Raw genomic sequence first — 27,592 nt, forward strand, 5'->3', positions numbered from 1 at the left:
CAAATTATTTTGCAAACATAAAAACTGTAATTGAACACATATTATAATTTAGAGATCGCATTCAGCTGTTAGCAAAAAATTCCCACAGTCTGCTTCGTGTATTTACAAGGTACCTATTTCTCATATAGAATTGTCCAGAAACAAAAAGTACAGGGTAAATGCAACCACTTGACAATGCAATCAGGAAACAAAGTCCTTTGTGTTTTCTGACACAATTATAAATTTCAGAAGTTCCTGTGGAGTCAGGTACACAGGGCCACTGGACATATTATAGGAAGATATTTACAACACAAATTCAACCTAACACAAATATGGTAAAATTGGAGAAATGAGGGAGTGTCAGGAAAGGTCACCAACCAAAAAACAAATCAGTGGCCTGGGTGGATGTATTGGAGCTTGCAGGAAAGATCTAAATTATGGATATGTGAGAATGGAAGTGGATCCATGACAGGAGAGCTATGGAAGATGCCTGTGGATGACACCAACTCTGATGAAGTCAAATAACTGATATTTGGTTTGCAGACACTCCTGATTAATGGGCCCAGAAGGCAGGAAAATCTGCTGGAAATTGGTGCTCACGAGGCTCTGATGCATATATTTTACTGTACAATAGTTCACAAAACTAAGTATGAGATATTGTTCATTTCTGCCTTCCTGATCTCACGCAAAGTTTGCCTCTTTACCGTCTCTAATCTGGGACAATACGGGGAAAAGATTCTGGGAAATGTTCCCAGGCTTACCCATATTGATACATCACAATCTATCACAAAATAGCTACTCTAGCTTTTATCATATTCAAGTAACAAGGTCTCTCTTTTTAATTCAAAGCTCTGTATCCAATTCCCGCCAAGAGCTAGGGTGAGCAAAAATGAGCAAAAGAGGAAAGTAAATCAGATGATGGTGTCTTCATTCAACAGCTTTACACTGAGGAATCTCTGCCAGAAAATAAAATATTGTGTCCACTAACTAGAAGAAATGCCAAACATACATTTTTTTTTTTAAATACGAAAGACTGAGAACCTCAAAAATACTGTTTTTCTTAGAAAGGAGGAAAGAGAGAATAGATGTCTGGTATGTAAGTCCCAGTATGTGCAAGAAACAAAATTCCAATGACACCAAAGTATCATTATCATAATAACCACATGCTTGAAACCCAATGAAAATTAGATATAAAATGGATCTAAAATCCCAAAGATTACATATTTAAAAATACACTTCAAAAGATCTGGTCCAAAAGACTTATAGGATAAATAATTTCTATGTAAACAATTCATAATTAAAACACTACATATCAAAAGGTATGTAACTTGGCTGACAGGGTATATAGTGGGTAAAATGGTGGCCCCCCAAAAGATATGTCCACTCTGAATCCATGAATGTGACTTTACTTGAAGAGTCCTTGCAGAGGTAATAAGGATCTCAAGATGAGATCATCCTGGATTAGGGTGGGCACTGAATTCTATGACACATGTCCTTACAAGAAAAAGGGATAAAGCAGGTAGAAATGGTGATGTCAAGGCAGGGCAGAAATTGGAATGTCCGTAAGCCAAGGAATACTAAGTGTTGTGGTAGCCACCAGAAGCTTGTAAAGTGGCCATGGATCAAGTTCCTCCTCAGAACCCTCAGAAGGAAATACATATATATATATATATATGATTATTTATTTATTTATTATTTATTTATTTATTTATTTCACAGACACAGTGAGAGAGGGAACACAAGCAGGGGGAGTGGGAGAGGGAGAAGCAGGCTTCCTGCTGAGCAGGGAGCCCGATTGGGGCTTGATCTCAGGACCCTGGAACCATGACCTGAGACAAAGGCAGATGTTTAATGACTGAGCCACCCAAGTACCCCTATATATATTTTTTAATAGAGAGAGAGAGAGCATGAGCAGGAGGAGGGGTAGGGAAACAGAGGGAGAGGGAGAGAATCTTAAGGAATCTTAAGCAGGCTCCACACCTAGCATGGAGCTCCACATGGGGCTCAATCTCACAACTCTTGAGATCATGACCTGAGCCAAAATCAAGAGTCAGACGCTTAACCAGCTTAGCCACCCAGGAGCCCCAGAAGGAACCAATCTTAATGACACCTTGATTTCCAACTTCTAGCCTCCAGATCTGGAAGAGAATAAATTTCTGTTTATCAACTTTGTGGCAATTTGTTGGGGCTGCCTTGGCAAAGTAATACTTAAAGGAATATTTATCTCCTAAATGTATTTCTCAGAAAAATTGTAAATAATGTGGGGCACCTGGGTGGCTCAGTTGGTTAAGTGTCTGCCTTCAGCTCAGATCATGATCCCAGGGTGCTGGGATCAAGTCCCGCATCAGGCTCCCTGCTCAGTGGGGAGCCTGCTTCTCCCTCTCCTGCTCCCCCTTCTTGTGCTCTCTGTCAAATAAATAAAATCTTAAAAAAAAATTGTAAATAATGTGATAGGAGCCTACTTTAAGAATAAGGCACTAATAAAGCCAACAATATAAGATGCTTATAAAAATTGTCTAATAGTATGCAATTTTTTGTACACAGTAAGTGATGTTAATTTACATGGTTTTGCCACATTTACTGACATAGGGTTTCCCTCCTGTGGGAGTTCCTGTCTTTTTTTTAAGGATAGGGGACTACAGAAGTCTTTCCCACACTGCTTACATTTAGAGTTTCTCCCCACTGTGATTTCTCATATGTCTTTGTAGGGATGAGAGTCTACTGAAGACTTTACCACATTCCTTACACTTACAGGGTTTCTCTCTACTATGAGTTCTCAAATGTCCTCGAAATGATGACGACCAACTGAAAGCCTTCCCACATTGCTTACATATATAGGGTTTCTCTCCAGTGTGGATTCTCACATGTGTTCTAAAGTATGAGAGACTACTGAAGGCTTTCCCACATTCATTACATGCATACGGTTTTTCTCCTGTGTGAGTTCGCAAATGTCCCTTAAAGGATGAGGGGGAACTGAAGGATTTCTGGCACTGTTTACATTCATAAGGCTTTTCTCCAGAGTGTGTTCTCATGTGAATCCTAAGGTCAGAGGGCCAACTGTAGGCCTTCCCACATTCCACACATTTATACGCTTTCTCTCCAGTGTGCATTCTTGCATGTATGATCAAGTAAAAAGAATGAAGAAAGGCTTTCCCACATTCCTTACATTCATAGGCTTTCTCTGCACTGTGAACCTTCGCATGTTTTCTAAGAGACGAGGGAGAAGAGAAGGATTTCTCACATTCTCTACAGGCATAGAGTTTCTCAACAGTATGAGTCTCCCTATGTGTCCAGAGGTTTGAGGGAGATCTGAAGGTTTTCCCACACTTTTCACATTCATAAGGCTTCTCTCCAGTGTGGATTCTTATATGGACCCTAAGTTTGGAGAAGTATATAAAGGCTTTTCCACATTCTTTACATGTATAGGGTTTCTCTTCAGTGTGAGCTCTTATGTGTGCCCTAAATGATGAGTAACAAATAAAAGTTCTCCCACATTCCTTACATTGATGGGGTTTCTGTCCATGTTGAGATGATGTTATGGGACTCTTTAGGGATGTAGTATCCATGATGGCTTTTTCAAACTTAATGTATTCACAGGATTTTACTCCAGTAGAAAGTCTCTTATGCACAATAAAATTTGAAATCTGATTGGTTTCTCCACATTGATTACTTCCATTATTTTCTGAGGGCATCTCCACCGCATGACACCTGTTAAAAAAAGGCATCATGTTACCAATGATTAGCTAACAATTCACTGATGGCTTTTAATGATTACTGGGATTACATTTTTACCATTTTCAGTGAATGTGTACATTTTCTGCCCTGTCAGAACTGTTCTAAAGTGGTATATAAGCTGAATGCTCTGACTGAGGGCTCAATCCCTTGTACCCTTTCAGTGTTTTTTACATACTGGATTTTGTTTCCTGATAGCTGTTTACAGTGGAACTGTCTCAAATAATCAACATGTGCACCACTTTTATAAAATTGGTAAAAATTCTCTGAATACCTAACATCTGATGTATACTTACATATGTACACAAACACACATACATTACTATCATGGCATACTCAGACTCTCTCCTGAGACCTGCTTTCTCTCAAGTCTATGCCACTCACCTCATACATGTCCCCTTGTTCTTGTGCTGATGTTCAATGCCAGGGCATTTCCAGTTTTCACCTACAATGAAGAACCAGGAATATTTCTTCTGAATCTTACTATATTCCATTCATGTCATATTTCTTCCCTAAACATGCTATAGAGGATTCGACCTACTGATTTTCAGTGTCATAATATGAAAAATAGCAACAAAATTTACTTACTTTCTTTGGAAAGAACTGGTGAGATGAAGTCGAAAAAATAAATTGGAAACATTCATTTCTTTTCAAATAGTGATCCAAAAATTAAACAAATATTATAAGGAAGAATGTACTTTTGAACAAAAAAACACAACAAAATTTGAAGAGTTTTGGCTATGTCAGGACATTGACAACAATAAGGACAAGAGACCAAAATGGTGGGCAATTTACTGGAAATACTTCCATGAAGATTGAGACTTATGGTGACATAAATGCCCTATTGTCAGGAAAGCAACATGGGAAGGAACTGGACAAAACGCACATGCTCAATACTAACTTTAAAAGAGAAAGTATGGGAGGTTTTTCAGTGTGAACAAGGACCTTTGTGAGGATGGATGAAAAGTAAAAAAAAAAAAAAAAAAAGACGCTAGGGTATCTGACAAAATCCAACTTCCTCAGGAAGAAGAGTAATGTATTTTTTAATTAATATTTCCAATTGTAATGCTTGTTCCTCTTCAGGCACAGAGTTATAATCCTTACAGAGGCTAAAAACATTTAAGAAAGAAAGTAGCAGGTTCAAATATGTACATTAGAAAGTTATTAGACTATATGCTCTAGTACTGTGACTATGTCTGTCTGTCTTCCTTAGCAATTAATTCCCATTGTTCAGCTCAAGTTTTGGAACGAGCTCAGGTACTTATACTCTAGAGAGCAAGTGAAGGGGTGGAGCCATGCTTACCCAGTGAGGCCAGGTTCCTGCAGGTCTCCAGCATCACATCTCTGTAGAGCCTCCTCTGACCACGATCCAGCAAAGCCCACTCCTCCGGGGTGAAGTCCACAACCACATCCTCAAAAACCACTGAGTCCTGAAACATCCCACAAATTCCGGTTCAACAAGTACCATTCTCCACCAGTGTGTGCAGGAGGAAGGAGGAGGCTAACTGGGGAAGCACAGCTTGATTCACAGCAAGCTGACGCATGGTTCTGTGGCCCCCCATCCACTCTCGGGCTTTGTCATCCTATCTCCTCCCCTGTATTAAACACTCACATCCTCAGGGATGCCAGCTGGCCTTACAGATTTTACAGCATCTCTAATGATCTCATCCTGCCACAGTGTGTGACTATTTTCACTCTTCCCCTCCATCCGAAGGGTCCAGAACAGTCCACAATATATTGGAGATATGAAAGAAATACTATACAAATAAAACAAGGATTTCCTCTTTAAAAACATCAGTTCCTGTGATGAAAAGAATTTCTTCTCTTTCTTCACTGTCCACTACAGGCCTCAGCACATGAAGCCAACGTTGGGCCTAGATGAGGTTTTAATGAATGAAAACATGTTGAGGGCCTGGGAGCATTTCCTGCTTTTCTGCTCACCAACAATTTGATTCTTAAGGGGCCTGGTTATGCCCAACCTTCAACCCAGGCCCTGAGATAGATATACTTCCTTAAACTCCAATGCACTATAAACTGGCAGGTCCACCTCGTGGAATAATATTCTTTATGAGAGGCATTAATATTTACTTATCTGTCTCCTGTTTTTCTATGAAACAGCAATGCTTCCCTTTCTACATTCTCTCTAGGAGACAGGCAGTGTATTGACAAACGAGCTAGGCAGTTCAGACCTCACCATAGGGCCTGCATTCATGGTGTGGGTGCTGACAACCACCAGTTCTGGGTGATGGCTCTTCCTCAACACACAGACTGACATCCCAAGATGCCAGAACACCCTTGTCTGTCCCAGAAAAGTGTGCCCTGGTTCTTTCTGCCTGTGAAGAGGCAGTTATGAGTTCCATGTAGAAGTGAATTAAGTGAAGTCCAGAAGGGTTTGCCTGTGAATTTGCTGAGATCATAAAATTCATAAAGGATCAGGCAGCACCTTCCTCCAGAACATTTGTTCCCACTGTCTGAAAATCCAGAGGCACTGCTTTATACAACAGCCTCTTGGGTCTCTACACACAATAAGCATTCCACACCCTTTGGCATGCAGACAAGCATAACTGCCCAGCCCGTGAACATGGATTCCATTGGCCTGCAGGATCCCCAGGAAGCCTGGCCTTTGAGAAAGTGCATCATTTCACTGGCTTCCGCGTGCACAGCTGTGAATATAGGCTACCTCACTGCCATACAGGTGCTACAATTTGCCTGAATAATAAACAGCAGCACAACTAGAAGGCTCCAGAATGGGAACACACTTCTTGTGAGGTCAGTAAGTAAAGCTGCACTCGGTCTCCTAGTTACTCAGTACACTAGTGTCTCATGTTGTCTCACAACAAATTTTTATCCACAGACAAATTCAATCAACTCTTCCACTGCTGTGTGTCAGGTGATATTTTAAAGCCATCAAAGCCCACAACAGCCTCAAGTCAATCTTAACAATACAGTGTACTAGTGAGCATCCCTGATGTGTGAAATACTTTACACAGAGATTTCCAACCATTAGCTTATTTGTTTCTCATAAAAATCTGCCAAGGGCGCCTGGGTGGCTCAGCTGGTTAAGCGACTGCCTTCGGCTCAGGTCATGATCCTGGAGTCCCGGGATCGAGTCCCGGGATCGAATCCCTCATCAGGCTCCCTGCTCAGCAGGAGTCTGCTTCTCCCTCTGACCCTCCCCCCTCATGTGCTCTCTCTCTCTCTCTCTCTCAAATAAATAAAATCTTAAAAATAAAAATAAAAATCTGCCAAGTAGGTATTATAATCAGTATATAACAGGGGAAAGCTAAAAGGACAGTCAAGAACACACTCAATGTGGGGGTGCCTGGGTGGCTCAGTTGTTAAGCGTCTGCTTTCGGCTCAGGTCATGATCCCAGGGTCCTGGGATCGAGCCCCGCATCAGGCTCCCTGCTCAGCAGAGAGCCTGCTTCTCCCTCTGCTGCTCTCCCTGCTGTTCTCTCTCTCTCAAATAAATAAATAAAATGTTAAAAAAAAAAAAAAGAACACACTCAACGTTACCCAATTTGAATGTTGTAAGTCGGCTTGCCTTCAAAGCCTAAAGTCCTAGTAGCTGCATTTCTGGACATACATACACCTTACGATATGATTATGTCTGTTATTCAACATGCGTAACGACCTACAACGGAGGTCAGCAAGCTGTATACAAAGGTCAGATAGTACATCATTTAGGCTTTTCCAGCCATGTGGTTTCTGTTGCAACATGCTCAGCTATGCCTTTGTTTAGGTGGTAATTCCTACTACATGCAGCTATAAAAGTACAGTGCTTTTAAAAAAGAGGAAAATTCTGAACCACTTGTGTCTTAAATTCTCATGGGGGAGGAAAATAAGGAAATCTGCTATAATCTAGGTGAAGGGTAACTGCTGTAAATAAAATACAGACAGTGAAGGCATATGGAATGAGAAGGTAAGTGAGTCAAACTGGGGCAGGGTAAAATCAAAACAGTAAAAGTAACAACAGATCCATAAATCCAGAAAACAAACTCATGGCTGCCAGAGGGGAAGGGGGTAGGAAGATGGGTGAAGAGGAGTGGGAGGTACAGGCTTCTAGAATACTCATGGGGTTAGAAGGTACAGCATGGAAATATCGTCACTGGTATTGTAATAGCTTCATATGGTGACAGATGGTGGCTACACTTGTGAACATAACATAATGCGCAGCATAACATATAGACTTGTGGAATCACAATGTGGTAAACCTCAAACAAACAGAACAAAAAACCGATGGGGCGCCTGGGTGGCTCAGGCAGTTAAATGTCTGCCTTCAGCTCAGGTCGTGATCTCCGGATCCTGGGATTGAGCCCCACGTCAGGCTCTCTGCTTAGGAGGGAGTCTGCTTTTCTCTCTCCCTCTGCCCCTCCCCACCGCTCATTCTCTCTCTCAAATAAATAAATAGATAGATAGATAGATAGAATTTTTAAAAAACAACGGGTGCCTGGTGGTTCAGTCAGTGAAGTGTCTGCCTTCAGCTCAGGTCGTGATCCTGGGGTCCTGGGATCGGGCCCCACACTGGACTCCCTGCTGAGAGGGATGTCTGTTTCCTCTGCCTCCCCCCCCCCTTGTGCTCTCTCTGTTCACTAACTCTCTCTCTCAAATAAGTAAAAACCTTTAAAAACAACAACACAAAACAAAAAACCCAAAACAATAAAATAACCATCTAAGTAACACTAAAAATTGAGACCTTGACTTGACTGTTGTTTTTTGGCTTGATTTGTTTTTAAATACCACTAAATTTTTCAACTCTAAGAATTAGAAACTGAATGTCACAATTTCACAAAGTCTCAGGAAAGATTTCAAGTGCTGGTCAACTTCACCATGTCCCAACAGAGAGACATTGGAATCAAATAAGTCTGGTCCAGGGGGCAGTGGAATCAAAGTGCCCTGAGCCAAGAGCAGAAAGATCATCCGTATCAATGGGCTACAAATGAGCTGAAGGGTTTGAAAAAAGAGCAACTGCATAAAAGAAGAAAGAGTAGAAAGAAATATCAAGGGCAAAATTAAAGATATAAAAAGGAGGCTAAAAATGTATCTCCTGAGGTGCTAGGGTCGCTGTGTGGGTGGGTTTCGGTGGAAAGCTCCTTTGGCGGGTGGCTTGCACTCACTAGGGCAGCACCTCAGGGACGATGGTGGAAGGAGATAATCGCAACGCCATCCAGCAGGCTGCAGAGACTGCAAGTCTGGACGAGCAGCTGCAGGGATGGGGAGAAGCGATGCTGATGGCTGATAAAGTCCTCAGATGGGAAAGAGCCTGGTTTCCACCTGCATCGTAGGTGTGGTTTCTTTGGTGTTTCTCTAATATCTAGATCCGTCTGTTCTGTCCAGTGTTTCCTGTTTTGTTATGTTTTTGTGCTTGGCTGACTACCTTGTTCCCATTCTGGCTCCTAGAATTTTTGGCTCCAATAAATGAATCCTGAGCAACAGCAAAGATTCCATGAAATCTGTAGCAATCTGGTAAAACTCCACGCAGAGCTGTGGGCTGGTGGAAACACCTCTTTACACTACAGGAAGAAAAGCCTAAAATGTACTTCATGACCATGATTGTTTCTCTTGCTGCAGTTGCTTGGGTGGGACTGCAAGTCCACAGCCTGCTGCTCACCTATCTGATAGTGACTTTCTTACTGTTGGCTTCCTGGGTTAAACCATCATGGAATCATTTTGAAGGGGAAAAATAAAAAAAGCTGGAATTCAAAAAATATATATACACATATTACTACCCTAATTAGAGTAATGAATAATGTGCATAATAAATAAAACCAAGCTGCAAACTCATTTTATTTCAGGAACGCAAGAATGTCTAAAAATTGATCCATCAATTAGTACATTTTACTTTAAAAAAAAAAAAGAGGGGAATGATCTAACATTTTAAAATTCTGAGTACTGCAAGGGGCACCTTGGGTGGCTCAGTCGGTTAAGTGTCCAAATCTTGATTTTGGCTCAGGTCATGATCTCAGGGTTGTGGGATCCAGCCCCATGTCGGGCTCCACGCTCAGCGCAGAGTCTGCTTGTCCCTCTCTCTCTGCTCTTTTTTTTTTAAAGATTTTATTTATTTATTTGAAAGAGAGAGAGAATGAGAGATAGAGAGCACGAGAGGGAAGAGGGTCAGAGGGAGAAGCAGACTCCCCGCCGAGCAGGGAGCCCGATGTGGGACTCGATCCCGGGACTCCAGGATCATGACCTGAGCCGAAGGCAGTCGCTTAACCGACTGAGCCACCCAGGCGCCCTCTCTCTGCTCCTCTTCCTGCTCGCAGGCTCTCTCTCTTTCAAATAAATATGTGAATAAATGAGTAAAATCTCTAAAAATAAATAAACAAAATTCTGAGTACTTCTGTGATATTCAGATGTTGAAAGTTTAAAGTAGCTTAAAGAAAATAAGAGTGTTTTATTTTTTATTTTATTTTTTTAAAGATTTTATTTATTTATTTGACAGAGACAGCGAGAGAGGGAACACAACAAGGGGAGCTGGAGAGGGAGAAGCAGGCTCCCCGCTGAGCAGGGACCCTGATGTGGGGCTCAATCCCAGTACACTGGGATCATGACCTGAGCCAAAGGCAGATGCCTAATGACTCAGCCACCTGGCGCCCCTAAAAGAGTGTATTAAAATATTCACAGAAAGAAAACAAAAATCCCGAATTGTTTTACAGGCCAGTCGTACTAAATACTAAAGGGATTAATAATTCTACCTCTAGAAAATAATTCATTTTTCAGAGATATGCCAAGAGCAGAGCAATATAACTGGGGGAGGGGAGGTAAATATTAACATTAACAAATATAAGGGCAAAAGTTTATAAAAAACAACAACAAACCACACATTACTACCCTAAATAGAGTAATGAATACTGTGCATAATAAATCAAAACCAAGCTGCAAACTCATTTTATTTCAGGAATGCAGGAATGTCTAAAAATTGACCCCTCAATTTAGTGCATTTTACTCCATTAATAGAAAATATAGAAAAATCAAAATTCATGTCCTTACATCTTAAGCAATGAGCGATATATTACTGTTATTAATGTATAGCAGCATTTAATACCCTGGAACTAGAAGGAACATGGCTAATTGTGAAAGCTGGTGCATCAAAACACCTACTGCAATGTTGAGTGAAAATTCTGAAGTAGTAAAAACAGTTCCCTTGTCAAGAAGGCAAGACACACGGCGTTCCTTATTGTACACCGAACTGGATGGAAGCCCTGGTGAATCAGTAAAGAACAACAAATGAAAGGCAAAATGATAGAAGAAAAAGACTGAACGATCACCATGTGCAGGTAAGATACTGCATATAAAGATTCAAATAATTTACAGATGGTTAATACGTAACATCTCCACCTGCAGTTCACAGGGACACTGGTTAAACGAATATTGCTCAAACGTGAATTTGCTTCTATATATACCAGTAACTGTATTTTAAAAGAGACCATTTAAATCAGCACCAATACTGGATGCATGGTAATAACCCCAACAGAGGTTTTGCTTCTCAATCCAAAGAGACATACCACGTCCGTGGACCGGAAAGCGCAATTCGGGAAGGATGTGACTCCCACCTCGAATTCACCCACACAGTCGATGCGATCCCGACTCACTCTCTGTCCTTGAACTTCAAGTGCTGCCCCTGATCCTCGCTTTCCCCACGGGAGAAACTCAGTGCGTGGGCACCAGCATCCATCCCTCTCACGAGACGCCTCGTAGGTACGGAGTGCGCCGGACCCTCTCTCCGTGTAAAGGACCTGACGGGGCGCCGGGACCCCACCCCCCGGCCGGGGGCGGACTCGGGCCGCCTCCAACCGGTTCGCGCCCGCCCCTCCGGATCGCGGCCGGGCCCCACACACTCACCATCTCGCGGCCCCGACCCGGGCTCCCAGGCGCCCCGCCCGCGCCTCGGCGGCTCGGACGAGGCAGAACGGCGTGCACCGGCCACCTGGGGCCGCGCGGGGCGGCTGCGCAGGAGCCCGCGGCGCGCGGGGAGCGACGTCCCACGCGGGCGCGATTGGACAGTGCTGATTGGACTGTGCTCCGGGCACGCCCTCTCCCGCGGCTCCGGATTCGACATTGCCCCTGGCCGCGGCGCCTCTGATTGGTCGATTTTCCTGTCTGCACCGCCCCGCAGTCTGAGTGGCGGGCGGGGTGGAGGTCACGTGGCCGAGCTGGACGGAACCACTCTTCTGCCCCTCGGCCCTCTCCCTGCCTGGGCTCCTTGCCTCGGTCCGCGCTCCGAGCCGAGCCCGCTCGCCCCGCTTTGCGCCGGGCGTCTGTCCGCAGCGCGGCGCCCCGCCCGCGTCGTCCTCCTGGGCCGGGAGGTCCTGAGCGCCCGCTGCCCGGAGCGGGACGGGACTGGAGGGCTCGGGGTCTCCGGAGTCAGGGGTCGGCCCCGCGGCCTTGGGGGACACCACTCTTAGTATATCGGCGCCTACCCTGAAAACTCGTTTCAGAGCCGAATTTTCAGGGGAAACACAGTTGTGCTACTTTGATCTCGAAATCTGTTGGTTTTTATTTATTTATTTATTTTTAAAAGATTTATTTTTTTGCCAGAGAGAGAGAGAGAGAGAGCACAGCAGGGGGAGCGGCAGAGGGAGAAGCAGACTCCCCGCTGAGCAGGGAGCCCGATGCGGGGCTCGATCCCAGGACCCTGAGGTCATGACCTGAGCCGAAGGCAGACGCTTAACGGACTGAGCCGCCCAGGCGCCCCAAAACCTGTTGGTTTTTAAACATTTGTATTAACTACACTTAAAACATCTGAATCTGATTTGCGGCTTTAAGATTTCATTTCTGCCATTTTAATACGTGATCAGGGTTTTTCCTGCCAACGTTCCATTTATATTCTTTGTCCCCTCGGTGGCCTTGTGGACAGTCTGTGTAGCGGCGCCTCAGTTCCCAAGCCTCTGCATCCATAGGGATGATCAATATAAACAACAGGACCGAAGCAGGTGTGGAGGTTAGAGGGGATAGCTTTGCTTTCTTGAGGAAACTAAAGACGTTTTCAAACAGCTATAAAACTGTTAGAACTGATGAAAGAGTCAATTTAGTAGGGATGTCTGGGTGGCTCAGCTGGTGAAGCATCTGCCTTCCACTAGGGTCATGATCCAGGGATCCTGGGATTGAGTCCCATATTGGGCTCCTTGCTCAATCCAGAGCCTGCTTCTCCCCCTGCCCCCCCCCCCCCCCCCCGCTCGTGGTCTCTCTCTCACTCTGTCTCTCAAATAAGTAAAATTTTATTTTTTTTAAAGATTTTATTTATTCATGAGAGAGAGAGAGAGTGGCAGAGGGAGAAGCAGGCTCCCAAGGAGCAGGGAGCCCGATGCGGGACTCGATCCCAGGACCCTGGGATCATGACCTGAGCCGAAAGCAGACGCTTAACCATCTGAGCCACCCAGGCGCCCTCAAATAAGTAAAATTTTAAAAAGTCAATTTAGTAGATAACATTATTTACAATAGATGATGTGTTATCGGACTAAAATTGCATTTTCATGATATATACACACATATGTATGTATAAAATATTGAGGAACAGGCTTAACACCACATGCAGGATCTGTGTAAGAACAATTACAAGTGTTTCCTGATGAAGTGACAGAGGTGTCGTTTTCATGATACAGAAGCAACTTCGGGATTGAAGACTTCTCAATGCAAAGACGCACATCTCTCTAAACAGAGCCATAAAATTTAGAGAAATTTCCAATGAAATTTTCATCAGGGACTTCTCTGTGCTTCATAATAAAATAATTCTAAAAGAATCTCTGAAAAGTATGGGAAATTAGGTGGCTCAGTCGGTTAAGCCTCTGCCTTTGGCGTAGGTCATGATCCTGGGGTCCTGGGGTCAAGTCCTTCATCGGGCTCCCTGCTCAGCGGGGAGCCTGCTTCTCCCTCTCCTTCTGCCCCTCCCCCTGGCTCATTCTCTCTCTCTCTCTCAAATAAATAAATAAATAAAATCTTAAGAAAAATAATCTCTGAAAAGTAGTGCAAGGAGTAGCTAGGCAAATATTGTAAATGAAGAATGAAGAATTTTCTGATCAGATGTACCAATTAAAATAATAAGTACAAATAATTGAAATGGTCTGTTGCCATTATAAGAGACCAATAGTTCCCAAGCAGGGCTGATTTTGCCCCTCAGGGACATATGGAAATATCTGGAGGCATTTTTGGGTCACTGCTGGGGATGTGGAAGAGGGAGAGATAAAAGTATCTAGTAAGTAGACACCAGGGATGCTGTAAACATCTTAAAATACACAGGATCGGCCCCCCCTCGAAGAATTATTTGACCCAAAATGTGAATAATGCCAATGTTGGGAAATTCTGCAACAGAGAAGTCCTTGGAACTGTATAAAAAGACTCAAGAATATAAGAAAATATGGGGCACCTGGGTGGCTCAGTCATTAAGCGTCTGCCTTCAGCTCAGGTCATGGTCCCAGGGTCCTGGGATGGAGCTCCACATCGGGCTCCCTGCTCGGTGGGAAGCCTGCTTCTCCCTCTCCCACTCCCCCCGCTTGTGTTCCCTCTCTCGCTGTGTCCCTCTCTGTCAAATAAATAAAATCTTTAAAAATAAATAAATAAAAGAAAAACCAGTATTTCTCTATACTTAGGAAGTGAAATTCATGACATCCAAAGAAAAAATATAAATAAAATTATGATTATTTGAAAAATAAAAAGTTAAGAGGTGCCTGGGTGGCTCAGTTGGTTAAGCGACTGCCTTCGGCTCAGGTCATGATCCCGGAATCCTGGGATCAAATCCCACATCAGGCTCCCGGCTCAGCGGGGAGTCCGCTTCTCCCTCTGACCCTCTCCCCTCTCATGCTGTTTCTCTCTCTCTCTCTCTCTCAAATAAATAAATAAAATATTTTTTAAAAAAGTTAAAATGTCTAATAGTGGAAGATGAAAGAAATACCAACTGGGAAATGTTTTTAATTATATTTTAGTAACAAAAGACACTATCATTAATATTTTTAAGAGCTCTTCTAAATCAAGTGCAAAATGTAGAAATCTGATAAAATGTGCAAAGGTTATGCACAGAAAGTTAGAAAAATTATAAATTACAAATGCCTAATAAAAATGTGAGAATAGGTTAGTTCTTTGGGCCCAGAATGGATAATGGGAATAGATGTACATATTAACTAGAAAATAGCAGCTTTGATTTCCTAACTCATTCCTTGAGGTTTATTACTAGGGGAAGGTCAAAGGGATACTTCTACAATTGCTCCTTGAGATTGTAAAGCTGAAGTAGACCCTCATGGAGGGTTTCAGATATTAGTACCGCCATCCAGATACTCAGAGATGCAGTTTGGTTTATTTATCACAGCTGTGTCTCAAATGTGGCATCCTTGCTGGTGCAGATGAACCAGGCTCCTGGCATCTGACGGACAGCTTTTGGGTTCGCAAATGCTTTCTGCTCATCCCGCTAGTGGATACAGTCAGGATCAATTTCCCTTTATTTGGCAGGCACTTCAGTGTACTTGTCTGTGTTGTCTTCATGCTAGATCAATAGTCCTGATCTCTGTCTGGATAGAGTACAGACATGTGCGTGTCTGACCGTGGGAACACAGGGGAAATGCAGGGAAAGCTTGTAACCCTATTATGTTATTTTTTTTTTAAGATTTTATTTATTTATTCATGAGAGACAGAGGGGGAGAGAGAGAGAGAGAGAGAGAGAGAGAGAGAGAGAAGCAGAGGGAGAAGCAGGCTCCCAAGGAGCAGGGAGCCCAATGCGGGACTCGATCCCAGGACGTCGGGATCATGACCTGAGCCGAAGGCAGATGCTTAACCATCTGAGCCACCCAGGCGCCCAACCCTATTATGTTATTGAATTGTCCCGTATATCCCATATCCAGTTTGTCCTATGATTAATATTTTATCTTATTTTGGCACATTTGTTAGAATCAATGAACAGTGTTGACACATAATTATTAATTAAAGTCCATGCTTTTTCATACTTCCGTAGTTTCCACCTGATGTCCTTTTTCTGTCCCAGAACCCCATCTAAGACCCCATATGACATTTGGTCATCATGTCTCCCTAGGTTCCTCTGGGCTGTGACTTTCCTTTTCTTGTCTTTGATGGCCTTGTTTTGAGGAGGACTGGGCAAGATACCTATCTTGTAGAGTGTCCCTCTATTGAATATGACTGATATTTTTCTTCATGATTAGAGTGGGGTTATGGGGTTTGGGGAGGAAGACCACAGAGGTAAAGTTTTAGCCATTTTCATCCTAGCATATCAAGAGTACATGCTACCAACATGACTTATCAAGGTCATTGACCTTGGTCACCTGGCTGAGGTATGTTTGTCAGGTGTCTCCACTGTAAACTTTAAGCCCTTCCATCCTGTACTCTTTGGAAGCAAGTCACTTAGGCTTCACTTAGGAGTGGGGAGTTGTGGCTGAGGGCTTGAGTATCTAAATGAGTTTGCTTGAATTCTTCAGCATAGGAGTTTTGCCTATTTACCCCTTTATATATTTATGCAATTAGTTATATCGATATGAACTCATGGATATTTTATACTTTGGGTTATAATCCAAAGCTTCATTATGCATTTTGTTGCTCAAGTTTTTCCAGCTTTGATTATGGGGTGTGGGAAACAGAACACCACAACAACCACTGGTGCGTGTTCGCTCAGACTCCGAGATCTCTGGGAAAACTCGAGATGGCAGGGTTAAAAATAATCTGAAAGGATCAGAGTGAAATGCCCTTGGAACGTGTGTGGTCAGTTCTAAAATACACAGCAGAAGATGTTTAGTAGATAGGAAGCCAGCTGTAAACAGCACACTGGGCACTCCCCCTCTTTGTTCCTTTATTCTGTTTTAAAGATTCTTACATGCTTGACTAATCCTGGGTATGTGGAGGAATGTGCCTTACTACGCCCCTGCTGTAAATCATTATAGATCTATATCGCTTTAGAAGGTATATGAGAGTATGGAAAATAAACCTCGGCACCTTGGGCTGATTGCTCCGGGTCCACTGTGCCTCGCTATACTGTCGTCTCTTTTTCTCAGTTCCTTCACCGTCCCAAGTCCCCAAGTCTCAGAGGTCGACAAGTGGCACCCAAACAGGGACCTGAAGCCCCCGTCGAGGAGTGATCGGCCAGCGCTAGGAACCCTACAGAAGGTGGTTAAGTAGAAAAGTTTATTACAGGGCTATGGGGTAATCAAATTAAAAAACATCAGGTTTTGCTGCATTGATACGTCATTTTCTTAAAGAACATGGAGCTGAAGTTACTAAGCAGCTCATAGAAAAGTGTTTGGAAACAGTAGTTGAATATAATCCTTGGTTTCCGGAAGAAGGCTCCTTAGATGAGGAGACTTGGGTCCGAGTAAAAACTAACGTCTTGAGGGCTACGAGACAGGGTGAAACGATTCCTCTTGATTTCTGGCCCTTTTGGGCTTTAGTACGACTGGTGATCATTACTGTGGAAACCGGGGATAAGTTATCCCCGGCTGAGGTCGCTAAGGAAACCACCAACTCTTTACATACATATGAACTAAACGATGAGACTTTAGAAAAGGCTAAGACTGAAAGTAAAAAAAAAATTGTGGCTTCACAGTCCCAGCCATCACCCACGGCCCCTTCGCTTTTAACGGAGGACCCCACCGAAGATGATCAACCTCCCTCCACAGTAGATTTATTTCCTCTTAAACGATCCTGTCTAGCTCTCTCACCTCTTGAAAAGGAACTCCGATGGCAAGGGGCTAATGATTTGTTTATGGCTTTCCCCATAGACTGAACACAGGCTGTTGGTCCCGTCTATGAGGGATTAGATTTAAATACCTTAAGGGAACTAAAGAAGGCTTGCCATTTGTATGGACCCACAGCCCCTTATACTATAGAGATTTTGAAAGCTTGGGCACATTCTGGGGAATAGATCCCTCATGATTGGCATACGGTTGCACGGGCTTGCCTTAAGCCACAGGATTTATTACAATGGAAAATGTGTTTATCGGATGCCGGCTATATGAAAGCCCAGGTGAATCGGGTTAACCCAGCCATGCATCATATTTCTTTTGAAATGCTCACTGGCTCTGGCCCCTTTTCAGATGTTTGAGAGCAGCTGGTTAACACTCCGCCTGCAGCCACAGTGCAGGTCTCTGAAATGGTCCTCGCAGCCTGAGAAAAGCTAACCCCCTCAGGGGAAGTGGGGCAAAGTTATATAAAAATTACTCAAGGGCCTACAGAAGCATATACTGATTTTATTTCTCGGCTTGAAATGGCTATTGACCGCCGAGTCGATAGTAAACCTGCCAAAGACCACTTTGCTAAGACAGCTTGCTTTTGAAAATGCTAATGAGGACTGCCAAGCAGCCATCTGGCCACATAGAGAAACAGGAAACATTCTCCATTATCTTTGTCTCTGTAGAAATATTGGCACATTTACACATCAAGCCTGAATAGCCTCCCTTCAACTCATGGCCCTACAAAAACAAAAGGATATAAAATGTTATAATTGTGGGAAAATAGGACATGTCAAGAAGGAATGCCATAAAGCCCCCCAACCTAGAGCCAACCCTTTTTTCTAGGGGCCATTGAGGAAAAGAGGCCTGCCCCTATTAAAATAACGTGGAAAACTTCCCCAGTTTGGACTCCTCAATGGCCCCTTCCCATAGAAAAATTGCAGGCCTTAGAGCAAATTGTTCAAGAGCAATTGCAGGCAGGACATACAGAGCCTTCACAATCTCCTTGGAACTCTCCCGTTTTTGTTATCAGAAAAAAATCAGGTAAGTGGAGGCTCTTACTGGACCTTCAGAATGTTAATGCCATCATGGAGCCTCTGGGTGCCTTGCAGCCTGGGTTACCTACTCCTACAGCCATTCCCAAACAATGACCATTGATAATAATAGATCTTAAGGATTGTTTCTATACACTAGCCATTCACTCTGAGGATAGGGAGGAATTTGCCTTTTCTGTTCCAAGCACTAACAACAAGGAACCAATGAGACGATATCACTGGACAGTTTTGCCACAGGGTATGACTAATTCTCCTACCATATGTCAGTATTATGTTGGCCAGGTCCTCCGACCTGTTAGAAAGCATTATTCTTGGTCCTACATTATTCATTATATGGATGATATTTTGCTGGCGTCACAAACTGAAACCGAATTACAAAATGTGTATCAGGCCACTTCCCAACATTTGACTTCCGGCGGTCTCATAATAGCCCTGGAGAAAATCCAAACAACTACTCTGGCTTCGTATCTAGGCCCTGTGGTAGATAGAACCACAGTGAAATCTCAAACAATGCAAATTCGTAGGGATACCCTCCTTAAGTCTTAACAGTTTCCAAAAAATCCTAGGAGACATTAACTGGATTCGCCCTCTCCTGGGGATTCCAACTTATAAATTACAAAATTTATTTAACACTTTACAAGGTGACTCTGCTTTAGATAGTCCTCACGCTTTATCCTCAGAGGCAAAGGCCGAACTGCAGTTTGTTGAGGAGCGATTAAAAGCTGCCTTTGCTTACAGGTATGATGATTCTCTCCTCCTGCTTCTTACTTTCCCTGCCCCTCATTCTCCGACTGGTGTCATAGCACAAGAAGACAAACCTCTCGAATGGCCGGAGTCTGGGGCCCTGCTATTCAGCGCTCCATAAAAACCCCTTACACTTCTGCTCAACAGTCGAACTTGCCCCTTTATTGTTCTTATTACAAAATGTTCATCATCCTATAAATATCGTATCTGATTCCGCCTACGTAGTTAGCATTGTTGCGCCTTTAGAAACAGCTCTCATTTCCACAACTCATTCTATCATTAAGCCTTTGCTTCAGTTCAATCTCAAACTCACCTTTTGTTCATTACTCATATCCACTCTCATTCTAACCTCCCTGGACCTCTTACAAAAGGGAATCAATCTGCTGATTTACTGGCTACTCCTATCTTTGAAACTCCAGGGAGAACATGCCCATCTTCATACCAACGCCAACTGCCTTCATTCACACTATAAAATACCCTTGCGCTCTGCCAGGCAGATTGTCTCTTCCTGTCCCGTTTGTCAACCTCTACATTTAACTGAGCATCCGGCGGGCGTCAATCCCAGAGGCACAGCTCCTGATTGTATTTGGCAAACGGACGTTACTCATTTCCCACCTTTAGGACGTCTCTTGTATATTCATGTTACAATAGACACCTTTTCCGGATTTCTTCATGCTACTCCATTGGGAGAAAAGGCTGGGCATGTTATTTCTCATTTGCTTGAATGTTTCACTATTATGGGGTTACCTACTTGTATCAAGACAGATAATGGCCCAGCATATACTAGCAAAAAAAGTATGAGAATTCCTTACAGAATGGCAAACACAGCATATCACAGGTATTCCTTATAATCCTCAGGGACAAGCTGTAGTGGAAAGGGCGCATGCCACCATTAAGAAATAACTGCCTAAAACTATTTCTAAAACGAAAGGGGGAATCACCCCTGAGACGTCATGGCACAACCTTTTAAACTTACCCCAAGGAGAACCATATACTAGAGCTGACAAACATTTCTCGCCAGCCTCAATCTCAACTCAGGATGCACCTGTGTGGATAAAAAATGAGGAAAATAATTGGTTGCCCGGGAAATTAATTACCCGAGGCCCTGGTTATGCTTGTGTCATTTCAGATGGATCCAGTCAAGCAATTTGGATACCTCTTTGGAAAGTCTGGCCCAGGACCAGCGATGAAGACGACCCTCAAAAAACAAATGAGTGCCCCAAATCTCCATCACAGAGTGCTTAAGACAGCAGCTAACTTGAAAAAAGAAAGGTGGAGCTGTGGGAAACAGAACACCACAACAACCACTGGTGCGTGTTCGCTCAGACTCCGAGATCTCTGAGAAAACTCGAGATTGCAGTGTTAAAAATAACCTGAAAAGATCAGAGTGAAATGCCCTTGGAACGTGGTGTGTGGTCAGTTCTAAAGTACGCAGCAGAAGGTGTTTAGTAGATAGGAAGCCAGCTGTAAACAGCACACTGGGCACTCCCCCTCTTTGTTCCTTTATTCTGTTTTAAAGATTCTTACGTGCTTGACTAATCCTGGGTACGTGGAGGAATGTGCCTTACTATGCCCCTGCTGTAAATCATTATAGATCTATATCGCTGTAGAAGGTATATAAGAGTATGGAAAATAAACCTCGGCGCCTTGGGCTGATTGCTCGGGGTCCCCTGTGCCTCGCTATACTGTTGTCTCTTTGTCTCAGTTCCTTCGCCACCCCAGGTCCCTGACTCTCAGAGGTCGACAGTGGGGACCCCTTTTGTTTGGCTTCCCATATCTTTTTGACATGTCTCCAACCTTGTGGTTTGTTGTTTGTTTTTTGGCACTTCTATAATTACTGGCTGTGCATGCTGCTCCAGGTTCTCCTCATCTTATGTATTTCTTGCCTCAGTCCTAGAATCAGTAATTTCTCCAGGGAGCCGTGATTCTTTCTGTTGGAGAATGGTTTGAGAAACCGAGATCTGGGCACTGGGTGTGCTTATGGCTATTGGAGTGCCATTGGTTCTAGGCTATTATAACTTCTTATAATTACATATATTTTGTATCATTTGCTATGTGTCTTCCTCTACCAGAAAGCTATACTTTGCTCTCTTATTAATACTCCCTTTTTGCTATTTAACAATGTTTGTAATTTTTGTTCTGGCTGTTGTCTTTGTACTTAATACATTTTTATTTTATTTATTGTTTTTTAAAGATTTTATTTATTTATTTGAGAGAGCGAGAAAGAGAGAGAGAGCACATGAGAGGGGGGAGGGTCAGAGGGAGAAGCAGACTCCCTGCTGAGCAGGGAGCCCGATGTGGGACTCGATCCCGGGACTCCAGGATCATGACCTGAGCCGAAGGCAGTCGCTTAACCAACTGAGCCACCCAGGCGCCCCTTAATACATTTTTAAAGCACTTCATTCTGTATTTTTTCTTTATCTTTTTACTATCTGATTTATCAGGGTTACTTTTGTATGCTTTAGTGTCTTCCTATTGCCTGTGCATCAGTGAGTTCTGTTACTTCCTTTTCTCATCGCCTTTCTCACATTTTAGTTGCATTCTTTCTTCTTTGTCATGATCCATAACATTTGCACCTAGTCTTCTACCCCCTTTCCACCTTTGCTCTATTATTAGAGGTATATTTATGTATTTTTAAAATACTCACCATCAGTGCCTTGGCTGAATTTTCTCAGATATCACTTGCTTATATGAAGTTCATGCTCTAGTGGGTCACAAGAGGGGCCAAAGGGGCAGATTTCCCTAAGTTCTTGCAGGCTGAAATGCTTTTTTGTAGCCTTGGTATTTGAAGGACTGCGTGGCTGGATATAGAATCCTTGGCTCACACTTATTTTCATTAAGTTGTTCTTTTAAAAATGGTGTCTCGTTGCCTTTTTTATATGTTAGTTTGAAACTCCTGATTTCAGTCTCTTTTGCTTTTTGTAAGTAAGCTATTTGATCTTTCTTCTTCTCCTTCTCCTTCTCCTCCTCCTCCGTCTGCCTAGAGTCTTAGGGATTTAAATTTATCCTTGAAATCTAATGTTTTTTCTTGGCTATGTGTTGGAATTGATCACTCTAGGTTAATTTACCCAATGGCCTTTGCAATTTGCAGATTCATGTCTTTTTCTATTTCTGGGAAAGTCTTTTTGCATTCTATCACCTCTGTTCCATTGTTTATTTTTCTTCCTCAGGAATTTTGATAATGTGCAAATTTTTTCTTGTCTTTCATTTCCACTACCTTCTCTTTGATCATTTTTATTTCTATTTTTAAAATATCATTTTCATCTTTGTTTCTCAGCCTGTCTTTGTTGAGACTATGAAAATCCTATTTCCTCAAACTTTTTCTTTTAAGATTTTATTTTTAAGTTGTCTCTACATCCAATATGGAGCTTCAACTTACAACCCTGAGATCAAGAGTCCCATGTTCCGGGCGCCTGGGTGGCTCAGTCAGTTAGGCGACTGCCTTCGGCTCAGGTCATGATCCTGGAGTCCCGGGATCGAGTCCCGCATCGGGCTCCCTGCTCAGCGGGGAGTCTGCTTCTCCCTCTGACCCTCTTCCCTCTCGTGCTGTCTCCCATTCTCTCTCTCTCAAATAAATAAATAAAATCTTTAAAAAAAAAAAAAGAGTCTCATGTTCCATCGATTGAGCCAGCCAGGCTCCTCTCTTCAAACTATTTTCTTTTCTTTTTTTTTAAGATTTTATTTATTTATTCATGAGAGAGAGAGAGAGAGAGAGAGAGAGAGAGAGGCAGAGGGAGAAGCAGGCTCCCAAGGAGCAGGGAGCCCGATGCGGGACTCAATCCCAGGACCCTGGGATCATGACCTGAGCCAAAGGCAGACACTTAACCATCTGAGTCACCCAGCCGCCCCTTCAAACTATTTTCAATATTTGTTGATGGCACTTGCCTGAATCCATTATGAGTATGACATGTATGAAGGGATTTTTCTAACACCATTATTTTTTTTTTCCATTCTTTAGTTTGCTGTCTGGTGTGTAGAAGACCTTCCTTTTCCTCTTTATTTATTCCTATTGGTTTTTGGCTCCTGGTTTCTTATATTATTCAACAGGCTGTTGCTTCCATTGTTGATTTTGATACTCAAAATTTTTCAAATCTTCCCAGTGGGAGCCCTTTCAAAATAGTTTTTATTTTGGGGGCACATGGCTGGCTCAGTCCATAGAGCATGTGACTCTTGATTTCAGGCTGTGAATTCAAGCCCCACATTGGGCATAGACTTTACTAAAAAAAAAAAAGAAAAAGTTTTTAATGTCTTATTACTAGCAGAAGTAGTTAGGAAATAACTATTCAGACATATCTCAAAGCTATTGCACGTTCAGTTCCAGACCACCATAATAAAGCAAATATTGCAATACGGTGAGTTAAATTAATTTTTTGGTTTCCCAGTACATATTACAACTTATGTTTACACTACACTGTACTCTGTTAAGTGTGCAGTAGCATTATGTCTAAAACAGTATACATACCTTAATTAAAAATACCTTATTGCTAAAAATGCTAACCATAATCTGAACTTTCAACAAGTTGTCATCTTTTTGCTGCCAGAGAGTCTTTTCTGGATGTTGATGGCTGCTGACTGATCAGAGTGGTGACTGCTGGAGGTAGATGTGGGTGTGGCAATTGACTAGAATAAGACAATGAAGTTTGCCACATCAATTGACTCTTCCTCTCATGAATGATTTCTCCGTAGCATGCAATGCTGTTTGATAGCATTTTACGCACATTAGGACTTTCAAGATTGGAGTGGATCTTCTCAAATCCTGGTACTGCTTTAGCAACTAAGTTTATGTAATAGTCTAAATCCTTTGTTGTTACTTCAACAGTCTTCACAGCATCTTCCCACCAGGAGCAGCTTCCATCTCAAGAAACCACCCTCTTTGCTCATCCATAAGAAGTAACTCCTCATCCATTCAAATTTTATCATGAGATTGCAGCAATTCAAATGTGAGAGTAATGAAAAAGTTTAAAATATTGTGAAAATTACCAAAAGGTGGCATAGAGACATGAAGTGACCAAATGCTGTTAGAAAAATGGCACCAACAGACTTGCTGAACACAGGGTTGCGGCAGAACTTCAATCTGTAAAAACATAGTGTCTGCAAAGTGCAATAAAGCAAAGCAATATAAAATGAGGTATGCCTATATATAATTAAATGCTTAACATACTCTTAGTTTGTTCGGGCTTCTTCCATAACAAAATAACAGTCATAGGTGGCAGAAAAACAGAAATTTATTTCTTCACAGTCCTAGAGGCTGGAAGTCCAAGGTCAAGGTACCCAAGGGCTGGCTTCTTCTGAGGCCCCTCCTTGGCCTGCAGATGGCTATTCTGTATTTTTACATGGTCGTCTCTGTGTGTGTGTGTGTGTGTATGTCCTTATCTCCTCTTTTTATAAGTACACAAGTCACATTGGATTAGGGCCCACCCTAATGGCCTCATTTTAAAGTAATCCCCTCATTCAAGGCCCTATCTGCAAATATAGTCACATTCTAAGGGTCTGGGGGTCAGAGCTTCAGATTTTGGGGGCAAACACAAGCCCATAACATATTCTAATGCGGCATATAAAAAACCATAATGGGATAATAAAAACTTTCATTGATGTAGTAAATACGTTAGGGTTCGAAGCCGACAGCCAAGAAAGAATTCCTGAGACATCTTTGGTGCAAACAAGTGGTTTTGTTAAAGCACGGGGACAGGACCCTGGGGCAGAAAGAGCTGCTCTGGGGCCATGAGGAGGGGCCCATGATATATTTTCAAGTTGGAAGCGGGTTAGGGAATAGCATAAGTCTCTAGGGAATTTTGGAAGTGAGGTTTCCAGGACCTTGAGGGGGCTAGCTATTGTTGGGAAAGGGCATTTATTGTCTAATAAAACCTGAGTTGTGAGACCCTTCAGATGTGTTTTGGTGGGTCATATGCTTGGGGGATGATTGCCAACATGTATCTTGGGGGGATTTAGAGATAAAGGAAGTTTCCAAAGGAATTTTTAAGATTTTTTTATTTATTTGACAGAGAGACAGCGAGAGAGGGAACACAAGCAGGGGGAGTGGGAGAGGGGGAAGCAGGCTTCCCGCGGAGCAGGGAGCCCGATGTGGGCTTCGATCCCAGGACCCTGGGACCATGACCTGAGCCGAAGACAGACGCCTAACGACTGAGCCACCCAGGCGCCCCCCCAAAGGAATTTTTATATGTTAAAGTAGACTTAAGGATCCTGGAGATTGGGCTAAGATTGCTTTTTGCCCTTAGCAGAGTATTAACATCGAGGCAGCTGAGTCCCTAGAGGAATGTCACTCTGCCTGTTTCAAGGACTTGTCAATGGGCTGTAAGTAGTAAGGAAATTTAATAATTTCTCTTCTGCCTTTGTTTCCTACGTCATTCCTCCCTGAACAATTTTGACCCTTAAATCTTTAAGGTTGCTAAGGGTGGAAGGTCTCACCTCCTGTAATGTCATCCTGCTGAATACGGGCCTAGAGAGGTCTCTACCTATAGGTCAACATTGGTCAGTTGCGGCTTTTATATAGATACAGGGGTTACAGAAGGCGGAGGCAGTTGGATCCGAGCGAGATTGCATGTGTGGGTCATCCCGAGTGGAAGGGACCGTCTGTTGGCTTGAAGTATGGCAGTGAGGGGGTCTCGGTACCAAGTGGAGAGACCAGGCAGAAAGCAACAAAACATGACTAGTGAAACAAAAAAAAGAAGCCCAAATAAGAGTCCTTTGATAGTTGAAGGAAATCTCCCAGTCCAGGAGTTTAACCAATCATTAAAGGAAAGAGAGGGGTTATTTAAAGTGCCAATTTGAGTATTCATGTCAGGAACCCAGAAATATTTTCTGGTAACCTGGAATGTATACACAGCGTTCTGCTTTTATGCTAGCACGAGTTCCACCTTGTGTAGCAGTTAAAACATCTAACGCCATTCTATTTTGTAGAGTATCATTTAGGGCTTTGACTGTGTACTTATTAAGACCTTCCAGGGGCGCCAGGGCAGCTTAGTCAGTTAGGCGTCTGCCTTCGGCTCAGGTCATGATCCCAGGGTCCTGGGATCGAGCCCCACATTGGGCTCCCTGCTCGGCGGGGAGTCTGCGTCCCTCTCTCCCCCTCTCCCTCTGCCCCTCCCCACTGCTCATTCTCTCTCTCTCTCAAATAAAAATCTTCAAAAAAAAAAAAAAAAAAAAAAAAAAGACGTTCCATGTGCCAAACAACATCATCCAGTCCCAAAGAGGGAACAAAAATAAGTGTTAGGTGGTCATACCACTGAGACACAGAACATATCCACCATTGTTTTGGCCGTCTCGCACTGAAATAAAGTTCTCAGACACCAATCTGAGCGGCTGTGCAGGGCTGCCTCTGCAAGGGAGAGTAGCAGCAGCTGAATTCTGCACATAGCTTTTATTTTATTTTTTATCAGAAAAACAAGGATAGGGGTACCTGGGTGGCTCAGTCGTTAAGCATCTGCCTTCAGCTCGGGTCATGATCCCAGGGTCTTGGGATGGAGCCCCACATTGGGCTTCCTGCTCTGCAGGAAGCCTGCTTCTCCCTCTCCCACTCCCCTTGCTTGTGTTCCCTCTCTCGCTACCTCTCTCTCTCTGATAAATCAATCAATCAATCAATCAATCAATCAATCAATCAAAAACAAGAAGAAGCTCTTTTTGTTGAAGGTCCAGCCTTAACAGTATCCTAATTATAAGAAATCACTGGCAAGTGGGAGAAGACTTGTCTCAAGAGATGACAGCCTCCCCAAGTACATCATCCAGTTCAGTTATAAGGAAAGTGGGGTCATCCATTATCTCCACAAGTCCTTAGTTAACCCTATGGAGTGGGGTATGCTCTGGCTTTTAAGGAGCAATTTTGTCGTCCCAGCCACACAGAATTGGTCACGGTGATAGCTGAGTTATACAGTTGTTGGGGGAATCAACCCATTTTTCAGTTGTTTAAATAAACATGTGCCCATGGGTTCCTGTTATTATCCCCACAGAATAAAAAGCATGAAGATTGTCTATATAAGCTATTGTGGCAAGTTCTCTGACGTTTCCTTCAAGTTGTCTAGCTTTAGGGAAACGACAAACATTTAGACAATCAGAACTAGGATTTAACATCCACAAAGATCGTTACTGAAACATCATTTTTCTCTCTAAAATAACCCTTGTTTCCAGAGATAGCAAGAATCTGCTTTGCTGGAACTTTTTATAAGGCACCTAGATTGAACTTTTAGTAGCCTCTCCAGGCCAGAAGCCAAGCCAAGCGCTTGCCATCAGACATGCCTGCAATACCCGTAGGTGTGGGCGAATTCCTCTTCTCGAGGTTCCCAAAGTAGCCTGAGGTCCCTGCACCTGCCAGGAAGTGACACTCTCTACTCACCTGGGGAGGCTCCTGGGAATTCAGTAAGCAAGGTATCAGGGCAACATTTCCAAGGGGCTTTATGGCTCCACGGTTTA

General features: G+C 43.1%; 1 protein-coding gene and 1 pseudogene across 1 annotated transcript in view; one reads left to right on the forward strand and one right to left on the reverse strand.

Moving 5' to 3' along the window:
* Positions 1-2,019: 2,019 nt before the first annotated feature.
* LOC113916378 (zinc finger protein 77-like) overlaps positions 2,020-27,592 on the reverse strand; it is a 29,131-nt gene continuing 3,558 nt past the window's right edge. The window contains exons 3-8 of the mRNA XM_035723137.1: positions 16,639-16,800; positions 11,571-12,132; positions 11,217-11,342; positions 5,015-5,141; positions 4,096-4,156; positions 2,020-3,687 (exon numbers count right to left, since the gene is read on the reverse strand). Coding sequence (XP_035579030.1) covers positions 2,646-3,687; positions 4,096-4,156; positions 5,015-5,141; positions 11,217-11,342; positions 11,571-12,132; positions 16,639-16,800 — 2,080 coding nt within the window. The 3' untranslated portion in view covers positions 2,020-2,645. The remainder of the gene's footprint in view (positions 3,688-4,095; positions 4,157-5,014; positions 5,142-11,216; positions 11,343-11,570; positions 12,133-16,638; positions 16,801-27,592) is intronic.
* On the forward strand, positions 8,847-10,715 carry LOC113917640 (annotated as a pseudogene).

Source organism: Zalophus californianus, chromosome 1, assembly GCF_009762305.2.
Source record: "Zalophus californianus isolate mZalCal1 chromosome 1, mZalCal1.pri.v2, whole genome shotgun sequence".
Taxonomy (NCBI): Eukaryota; Metazoa; Chordata; class Mammalia; order Carnivora; family Otariidae; genus Zalophus; species Zalophus californianus.